Source organism: Camelina sativa, chromosome 16, assembly GCF_000633955.1.
Source record: "Camelina sativa cultivar DH55 chromosome 16, Cs, whole genome shotgun sequence".
In the NCBI taxonomy this organism is placed as follows: Eukaryota; Viridiplantae; Streptophyta; class Magnoliopsida; order Brassicales; family Brassicaceae; genus Camelina; species Camelina sativa.
The window spans coordinates 11946431-11956179 of NC_025700.1; the positions used below are offsets into that span (position 1 = coordinate 11946431).

General features: G+C 35.5%; 2 protein-coding genes across 7 annotated transcripts in view; one reads left to right on the plus strand and one right to left on the minus strand.

Annotated features, from left to right (window-relative positions):
* Positions 1-5308, plus strand: part of LOC104750377 (cytosolic isocitrate dehydrogenase [NADP]-like) — a 5608-nt gene extending 300 nt beyond the window's left edge. The window contains exons 1-15 of one of the 6 annotated variants that reach the window (XM_010472167.2): positions 761-980; positions 1344-1387; positions 1471-1580; positions 1694-1731; positions 2572-2649; positions 2732-2785; positions 2866-2967; positions 3098-3183; positions 3285-3388; positions 4045-4113; positions 4213-4328; positions 4446-4480; positions 4582-4724; positions 4810-4932; positions 5025-5308. In XM_010472167.2, the coding sequence (XP_010470469.1) occupies positions 932-980; positions 1344-1387; positions 1471-1580; positions 1694-1731; positions 2572-2649; positions 2732-2785; positions 2866-2967; positions 3098-3183; positions 3285-3388; positions 4045-4113; positions 4213-4328; positions 4446-4480; positions 4582-4724; positions 4810-4932; positions 5025-5112 (1239 nt within the window). In that variant the 5' untranslated portion in view covers positions 761-931 and the 3' untranslated portion in view covers positions 5113-5308. Of the gene's footprint in view, positions 1-760; positions 981-1343; positions 1388-1470; positions 1581-1693; positions 1732-2095; positions 2140-2221; positions 2332-2444; positions 2483-2571; positions 2650-2731; positions 2786-2865; positions 2968-3097; positions 3184-3284; positions 3389-4044; positions 4114-4212; positions 4329-4445; positions 4481-4581; positions 4933-5024 lie in introns of those variants that run through there. The other 5 variants (XM_019238474.1, XM_010472166.2, XM_010472165.2 and 2 more) reach the window with 5 other exon arrangements.
* LOC109129485 lies at positions 5994-6650 on the minus strand. The gene is made up of 2 exons (XM_019237749.1): positions 6305-6650; positions 5994-6247 (listed from the first exon to the last, which is right to left on the minus strand). Exons 1-2 carry the CDS (start codon positions 6648-6650, stop codon positions 5994-5996), a joined length of 600 nt encoding a protein of 199 aa, XP_019093294.1.

Here is a 9749-nt window from a genome sequence, read left to right on the forward strand (position 1 = left end):
ATTTGTGATATATTTCAATAAATTTTCTATCTTGTGGACCTATCCCCCATTCCGGCATTCCCCCACCCCCAAAGTGCATGTGAAAGTGACCACTTCTCTGCCTTCTGATCCAACTAATCCATTGTCATATTCATCAACAGTAACCAAAAATGACTTTAAAATTTCAGTAACACGAACAAACCAAAAGAGACATTCTAAAGCCTTTTTATGTCTTAAATCTAACTTACCGACTTTTGCAAAAAAAATTTTACTAAAAATTTAATCTATCGATAATCAGCTAAAGCTTTTTAATTCGAGGTTTAAAGAAAAATAAAAAAATTATTAAATTTATTATGTAAAGCTAGAGTTTTTGTGGATTCGATTTTTAAATATTATAGTGATCTTTTAATTTGAAAGATTAATTCTAGAATAAATTTGAGCATATCGTAGATGTGGTGAATGTGTTACTGTGTGTTCTATTTAATAATTGGTTTGTTATGTTTTATTTAGACTAAGCAAATAGGTAGATTTTAAACTTGTAATTGCATTTCCAAGTTTGTTTTTTGAAACCGGTAGAGGATGAAACTTAAATTCATATCGTTGAACATATCTTTGAATTTTGTTGTTCACTCATCTCCTTCTAGAATTTAGTGGCGGCTAGTCTCTAACAACGAAAAAAAACAAAAGATGGGGACCGAAATGTAATAAATAATAATAACGGGGTCAAAATAATAAAACGTCATCGAACTTTTAAATAGCATAAATACAACCTCCTGAGACCTCCCCCAAGCTTTTCTTTCACCTACTTCATCACTCACCCACCAGCTCTCTCTCTCCTTCAACGACGATCTGCTTCTCCGGCTTGATCTTACCTCCGACGATCGGAAAAGATCCAATCTGATCGATTCAAATCCGTTAATCTTACGAAAAAACCGAAAGCAAAGAAGAAACTATGGCGTTTGAGAAGATCAAGGTGGCAAATCCCATCGTCGAGATGGATGGTGAGATCTCCTTCTCTCTCGATCGATCTCTCTTTAGTCAGATCTTTTCGTTTGATTTTGATACGAAACGAAACGTATTTGTGTTGTTACCTTCGCTTGCTTAGTTTTTATCGAAGTTTCGTTGCTCGTTCTGATCTGTGAGATAAGAGTTTACGCATGTGTAAAAACTCGTTGCTCGATTTGGTTTTGGTTTGTGATTTACGCTTTTTTTGATTTGATCATCTTGTTCTGAGTTTGTATTACGTCACAGATCGAATAAAAAAAACCTTTAGCTCTGTTTGTGAGGTTGATTGATTTAAGTTTATCTGAAGTATTTGGTGTATTTTTACTCATAGTTATGATTCATTGGTCTGTGTGATGTAGGTGATGAAATGACTAGGGTTATCTGGAAGTCGATCAAGGATAAGGTATGAAGCTAACTTATATTGATGCAGTTCATGTTTCGCTGTATTTGTGCATATTGAACTTCGTTTTCTTGAATGTTTTTCAGCTGATTACTCCTTTTTTGGAGTTGGATATCAAGTACTTTGACCTTGGTCTACCTCACCGTGATGCTACAGATGACAAAGTTACTATTGAAAGTGCTGAAGCTACTAAGAAGTATGTGTGTTTTGAGCTTGAAACATTTACTAGAATGGTTTTGTATCTCTGTTATACTGTGTGTATGTAATATTATGTTAATTTTAAACGTTTGTAATTTTGTTTTGTTATAGGTACAATGTGGCGATCAAGTGTGCTACCATCACTCCAGGTATGTCTTGTTAGCTCTTTTGCAGTTGAACATTNTAGTTTTTATCGAAGTTTCGTTGCTCGTTCTGATCTGAGAGTTAGAGTTTACGCATGTGTAGTCTCGTTGCTCGATTTGGTTTTGGTTGGTGATTTACGTTGTTTTTTGATTTGATCATCTTGTTCTGAGTTTGTATTACGTTACAGATCGGTAAAAAAAACCTTTAGCTCTGTTCGTGAGGTTGATTGATTTAAGTTTATCTAATGAAAAATCTGGGCATGTTTGATGATATGTTGACAAAATAATCGAAATGACGAAATAGTTTCGATATTTGGATGTTTTGGTGTGTTTTACTCATAGTTATGATTCATTGGTCTGTGTGATGTAGGTGATGAAATGACCAGGGTTATCTGGAAGTCGATCAAGGATAAGGTATGAAGCTAAACTTATTTTGCAGTTCATATTTCACGTATTTGTTGTGTATATTGAACTTCGTTTTCTTGAATGTTTTCAGCTGATTACTCCTTTTTTGGAGTTGGATATCAAGTACTTTGACCTTGGTCTTCCTCACCGTGATGCTACAGATGACAAAGTTACTATTGAAAGTGCTGAAGCTACTAAGAAGTATGTGTGTTTTGAGCTTGAAACATTTACTAGAATGGTTTTGTATCTCTGTTATACTGTGTGTATGTAATATTATGTAAATTTTAAACGTTTGTAATTTTGTTTTGTTATAGGTACAATGTGGCGATCAAGTGTGCCACCATCACTCCAGGTATGTCTTGATAGCTATTTTGCAGTTGAACATTTTTTTACCAGTTTTTTTTTTTTCATTTTACTAAGTATTGGTCTTTTTTGCCGCAGATGAAGGCCGTGTCACTGAATTTGGCTTGAAGCAGATGTGGAGAAGTCCAAATGGGACCATCAGGAATATCCTGAATGGTAAGAAATTGCAAAATTGTAATGTTTAAACCTCATCCAATATCATTCTCTGTTTCCTTACATTGTGTTTTGTCTCTTACAGGAACTGTTTTTAGAGAACCAATTATGTGCAAAAATGTTCCCAAGCTTGTCCCAGGTAATTATTGACAATGGGCTAGTTTCATTAACTGTTTTTTTTGGCAAAGGGTTTCTGAGAATGTCTTTTTTTTTATCCAGGCTGGACAAAGCCCATTTGCATTGGAAGACATGCTTTTGGTGATCAGTATCGTGCCACTGATGCTGTAATCAAGGGACCAGGAAAACTGACTATGACCTTTGGTAAACTTATAACCTTTCATTTGTCAATTTATTTGGGACTGGCATTGCATAACTTTGCAATCTCTTTCTATTTCAACTTTCCAATTTATCTGATACTAATAAAATATGTTATGATGTTGATTTTTTTCAGAGGGAAAAGACGGGAAAACTGAAACCGAAGTCTTTACATTTACCGGTGAAGGTGGTGTTGCTATGGCAATGTACAACACTGATGAGGTATAGTTTATACTTCGCTTCCTTTCAACTAGAGTCCAAATTATTTACTCTTTTAGAGATTGTCCTCCCAAGACGATTAATATATTTCTCTTATAATACAGTCCATCCGTGCTTTTGCTGATGCATCAATGAACACTGCTTATGAGAAAAAATGGCCGCTTTATCTTAGCACAAAGAATACCATTCTTAAGAAATACGATGGCAGGTATGTGACAGTTACTTTTCATTATATGTTATCATGTAGTCCTTTCGCTCATGGTTGATGAGACTTTCACTGTCAATATTTAATGCATATTTGTTTTACTATAAAGATTCAAAGACATCTTCCAAGAAGTCTATGAAGNAACCTTTCATTTGTCAATTTATTTGGGACTGGCATTGCATAACTTTGCAATCTCTTTCTATTTCAACTTTCCAATTTATCTGATACTAATAAAATATGTTATGATGTTGATTTTTTTCAGAGGGAAAAGACGGGAAAACTGAAACCGAAGTCTTTACATTTACCGGTGAAGGTGGTGTTGCTATGGCAATGTACAACACTGATGAGGTATAGTTTATACTTCGCTTCCTTTCAACTAGAGTCCAAATTATTTACTCTTTTAGAGATTGTCCTCCCAAGACGATTAATATATTTCTCTTATAATACAGTCCATCCGTGCTTTTGCTGATGCATCAATGAACACTGCTTATGAGAAAAAATGGCCGCTTTATCTTAGCACAAAGAATACCATTCTTAAGAAATACGATGGCAGGTATGTGACAGTTACTTTTCATTATATGTTATCATGTAGTCCTTTCGCTCATGGTTGATGAGACTTTCACTGTCAATATTTAATGCATATTTGTTTTACTATAAAGATTCAAAGACATCTTCCAAGAAGTCTATGAAGCCAGCTGGAAGTCAAAGTATGAGGCTGCTGGAATATGGTAAGTCGCCTCTTTACCTTTTTTTTCATCCTATAGATATCATGGTCCCTTGTGTGTTACCCCTTCTCTGAGAATGACCTAAATGATCAAATGGGTTAGGTATGAACACCGTCTCATTGATGATATGGTGGCCTACGCTCTTAAGAGCGAGGGAGGCTATGTGTGGGCATGCAAAAACTATGATGGTGATGTCCAAAGTGATTTCTTGGCACAAGGTTTGTGTAAATCATAAATGAATATGCCCCTTAAGTACTTATGTCTGTCTTATTGTCGAATTCACATTGGTTTCATTATGTTTCCTGTTACCTAATTGTTTCTTAAAATGTGTGTAGGGTTCGGATCACTTGGATTGATGACATCTGTTCTGGTAATTCTCACAAATTCTCAGATATATCTTCACGCAGTCTCTTTAGGCTGTTACATGATTCTAAGTTTCTGCTTTTACAATGGCTATATATTTTTGATTAGGTCTGCCCGGATGGGAAGACAATTGAAGCTGAAGCAGCCCATGGAACGGTCACCCGTCACTACAGAGTTCACCAGAAAGGTGGTGAGACCAGCACAAACAGCATAGCTTCCATCTTTGCTTGGAGTCGTGGACTTGCACACAGGTTACAACAACAACAACAAAATGTCTCTAAATATTTTTTCATTAATAGGATGATGATTATATATAAGCCTATGTCTTTTAAACAGGGCCAAGTTAGACGACAACGCAAAACTCTTGGAGTTCACCGAGAAGCTCGAAGCTGCTTGTGTTGGAACAGTGGAGTCAGGAAAAATGACCAAAGATCTTGCACTCATCATTCACGGCTCAAAGTAATTAATTCAACGATTCTTCTTCCGCCTATAGTTCCATGTTCTAATCAAAGATTACTTAGATTTATGGTTTGTTGTTGTTTTGTTTCCAGGCTCTCGAGGGACACTTACTTGAACACGGAGGAGTTCATTGATGCAGTCTCTGCTGAGCTCAAAGCAAGACTAGGCGTCAAAGCTTAAGAAAATTTGGAAAAAATTCGAACGTTTCAGTTCCTAAGTTTCTTACATGGTTAGTGGGGTTGGTTGGGATCGGAAGGAATAAAAAAATGTAACTTTGGTGGAGAGGAATGTTGAGAACGATTTGTTTCCTCTCTTATAACGTTTCTAAATTATTGAAACATGTTTCCATTTTTATTCAGAACTCAATTTTATGTTTCTGATTGGTTTGATCAAATCCTTTTCTTTTCTTTTTTTCTTTTCTATCGATTCATGAGATTAGATGTATTAGACCTTCACTCCAGAACCTCTCCTAAGTTGTTCAAAATTAAACAAATTATATAATTAATATTAAACTAATCAAAACAATCTACTTACAACTTTAAACAAAATCATCCTTGCAATAGAAAACCCTTAAAAATGTTGCTCAATCATTAAAGTATTAATTTTTTAAACAATTATTTATTATTTATCAAATTTTAATAATCTAAAATGACTAAACAATTATTTGTTTTGGTCGAATAATTTTTTTTGGACAAAACAATTATTTAAATTATTTATATTACATTTAATAGAAAACAATAATATTTTACTAAATTCAGAATATTAAACATTTTACAAATTTTAGAATAAGTTTTATTGTTGAGTTGTACCAAATTTTTGCCAGATATAATCAATCAAGTTTTTCTTCGGACGTTCATGCATTTTTGTATTATGAACGTCATTTCGAACGCTCGTCATATTAGTTAGATTTGTTGGTCTATTTGTAGAAAACGATAAATCCACATGAGAAGTTCTGCTTCATTCTCCCTGATAGAACTCTGATGGATCGTAGAAATTGTAGTCATGTCATTTATCTTCCACTATCATGTTATGCAATATGATACATGCTCTTATTATCTTGCCTATTTTTTCTTTATCCCAAAAAATGCATGATTCTTCACGATTGCAAATCGAGCTTGCAAGACTCCAAATGCACGCTCTACATCTTTTCGGCATGATTCTTGACATTGAGCAAAGAGTTTTGCTTTTAGACCATGTGGAAGTGTAATTGATTGGATCAAAGTTACCCATTTGGGATAGATACCGTCAGTGAGGTAGTACGCCATTTTGTATTGCCGTCCATTGACAACATATGTAACTCTCGGAGCTCGACCCTCTAGGATATCATCAAACACTGATGAACGGTCCTAAACATTGATATCATTTAATGTACCTGGTGGTCTGAAAAATGCGTGCCAAATCCATAAATCTTGCAATGCCACATCCTCTAGTACGATTGTCGGTTTTCCAGATCCACGTGAATATTGTCCTTTCCATGTCGTGGGACAATTCTTCCACTCCCAATGCATAGAATCTATGCTCCCTACCATTCTGGGGAAACCGCGATGTTCCCCAATATTCAGTAATCGTTGGAGGTCTTCCGCTGTAGGACTTCTGAGATACTCATCTCCAAAAAGTTTGATAACTCCGTCTACAAATTGTTCAAGGCATTTGTGGGCGGTTGTTTCAGCCAATCGTAAATATTCATCCACCGCATCTGCCGAACATCTGTATGCCATCATACGAACAACTGTCGTACATTTTGAAGTGCAGAAAGACCAAACCTTCCAGTAGCATCTCGTCTTTGTCTGAAGTATGGGACTCCATTCTCAATACTATTAACAATACGTACGAACAATGGTTTGTTTATTCTGAAGCGACGACAGAACATAGCGTGAGTGTAAGTTGGATTCTCACTAAAATAATCATTCCATAACCGAATGTGGCCTTCTTCGCGCTCTCTATTAACGTGCACTCTTCATAATATTGGAGTTGGTGGTACTTCCGTGTGAGTGTAGTGGTATTGAATCTCTTCCACTATACTATCAACTTCCTCTTCTACCACTTCATCAACTTCTTGATCAGAACTCCATTTAGACATTTTTTGTAATGAAAATTTGGTTTGTTGTAATGGAAATGGGTTGTTGTAAGGTTTATGGAAATTTGTATTTGTAGTAAGGCATGGAAATTTTGTTTTGGTTGTAACACCCAACTTTTTTTTTTGTTGCTGTTGAATATTTAACAAGAAGAAATGAAAAGAAGATAAAAGAAAGGAGAAGAATCGGATGAGAAGCAAATGAAATAGTAGAAAATTTTGTTCTATATATAGACCTAACAAAAGACACACGACCAAATAAAACCCATTCACGGGTCAAAATACATAAAGTCGACCAAACAAAACCAATTCACGGGTTGGACAAGCCGTCAGTGTCCTTACAAAAAGCCATACAAACCTTACAAAAGGCAAAAGCCGACCACACTTAACCCTACAGACCAAAGAGAAGCCAAATCCATACAATGTCACACTAAAAACAACACCCATTCACGGGTTAAAACACCACTTTGCTTGTTAGACAGCTTCCATTCGCTTGACAACAAACTTGTTTCCCTTCACGTGACAACGAGACAACTTCATATGTCGTCCCAAAAACCTGAAACAAAAGAACAAGACAACAAGAGTTAAACACAACACAACTAAAGAACAACACAACAAGAGTTAAACACAACAAGAGTAACATAACAAATGAAGAGAATCTAAACCTAAATGTTTGTCAACGAGTTTGTCTCTAAGTATTACTTCAGCGGGTGTTAGTTCACCCTTGTTACTCAGGCTTTCTAGCAATCTCATTTTGCGGTGCCTCTCTTTAGCCGTTTGTTCTTGATCTAACTTACCCACATAACCATCCTCCACATCACTACTCAATTCCGATTTGTTCCCTTTTTTCTTGGAAGCTTTAATACCCGGAGGACTCATCTGAGCTCCACCATTAGTCGAACTGGATGAGTATGCTCCTTCTAAAGCAAGCTTATTCCTCTTATGGCTACATTCGTCTATGATCCATTTCTGATCATGCTTCAATTCCCTCCAGCAATGCCCTAGAGTAAATGGCTTCTTCATGTCGTTCTTGTAAAGCTCATACGCCACAGTCATCACATCATCTTTTGATTCTCTATTTTTCTTTCTTGTACTCGCTTGTGAGTAACACCCAACAAACTTGTTAACTTGGTGGATTATCTTGTTCCACCTAGCCTTACATTGCATAGTCCCTCTTGCGTTTGAACCAGATGCTCCATCATTTGCTTTGTAATAGTCTACAACCCTCTTCCAGAAGCTATCTATTCACTGCTCGTTACTTACTACTGGATATTTGCTTGTGTTAACCAGGCGCTTATGAGATTGACATCCTCATGTGCACTCCACCTCCTCCTACTTCCTCTGCCTCCCTCTTCTTCATTCTCATCTACCGTAACCTTAATACAGTCTTCAGATTCAGATTGGGTGCTAAAGTTAACAGGCTGAGAAGATAATTCAGAGCTGAAGTGGACAGGCTGAGAAGAGAATGTAGAGCTAAAGTGGACAAGCTGAGAAGAGAATGGGATGCTAAACTGAATAGGCTGAGAGGTTTGTGCGGAATTAGGAAGAAGACTATTATCAGAATTGTTGGAGTCTTTTTGAGAATTCAAAAGATCTACAAAATTATGCAGTGAAAACCCAAAAAGGTTTCTAGAATCCATTGATTGTGTTGTAGAGAAAAAGCTAATGGTTTAGGTTAGTGTTTAACATTGAGGGTTTATATTGAGCTCAAGGTTTGTTAAAAGTTAAAACTAAAGGTTAGACAAAGAAACTAAAGTTTTATTGAGCTAAAGGTTTGTAATGAGTGTTTAGTACAAAAGCTGTAAAGGTTTGTAATGAGTGTAAAGGTTTGTAAAGGTTTGTATTGAGCCAAAGTTTTATTGATATACTTTTCAGTATATCTCTATAAGTAGACAACTGAAACACTTTTTCATTAAATCTCTATGTTTAAAATTATTCCAAAAGTTGTGTTTAAAGTCAATACTAATTTCAAATACAATCATGCTTTTTTATTAAAAATTAAAGCAAAAATCACTTTCTTTGATTTAAAACCAAACCAAATCGACTTGAAAAACACCAAACAATATCACAATAAAAAAGAACAATAAACAGGTTTTTAATTTTTTTAAACAATTGAGCAAAAAAGACAACATCACACGGTTCATCCCAAACAAAAAGAGAAACAAAACCTAACAACAATATATGAAAGCTAGAGGAGCATACCTTTTCAAGTAAGACAATCCAACCGCTTTTTCCTGTTCATGAACACCACTCTTCACCATTTAACCGCTTTTTCCAGTTGATGAAAACCTCGCAAAAAACATGACAAAATAGTCAATATTAATCACACAATTACACATACAAAACATCGAACAAATCTCACACTCTACTCCTAAGAACAACACACGGGTTTAAAACAAATATCAAACATTCTCACAATCAAATAGAACAACAGATGGTTCATCACTCTACTACTAAACCCATAGCTCACAATCTAAAACACAAAGACAAACATAAGCTAACAAGAACATATAACAAAGCTACTCATTCATACCTTTTCAATTAACAGCCAGATTAAGCTCTCTTCACCATTCATCCGCTCCCTCCAGTTGATGAACACCTCGCACAACACAAGGAAAAACAGTCATCTATCAGACAATCAATAACATTAAACCGAAACCTGTTAACCCTCCAAACAAATCCCAAAATCAATTGAAAATTAATTGAACATCAAACAAATCTCAAAATCTATGCCTCATCTGAC

Coding starts and splice junctions, on each gene's coding strand:
- LOC109129485 (XM_019237749.1), bottom strand. CDS start 6,650: ATGGCATACAGATGTTCGGCAGATGCGGTGGATGAATATTTACGATTG. Junction 6,248..6,304: donor CGCATTTTTCAGACCACCAG/GTACATTAAATG, acceptor ATGATATCCTAG/AGGGTCGAGCTCCGAGAGTT.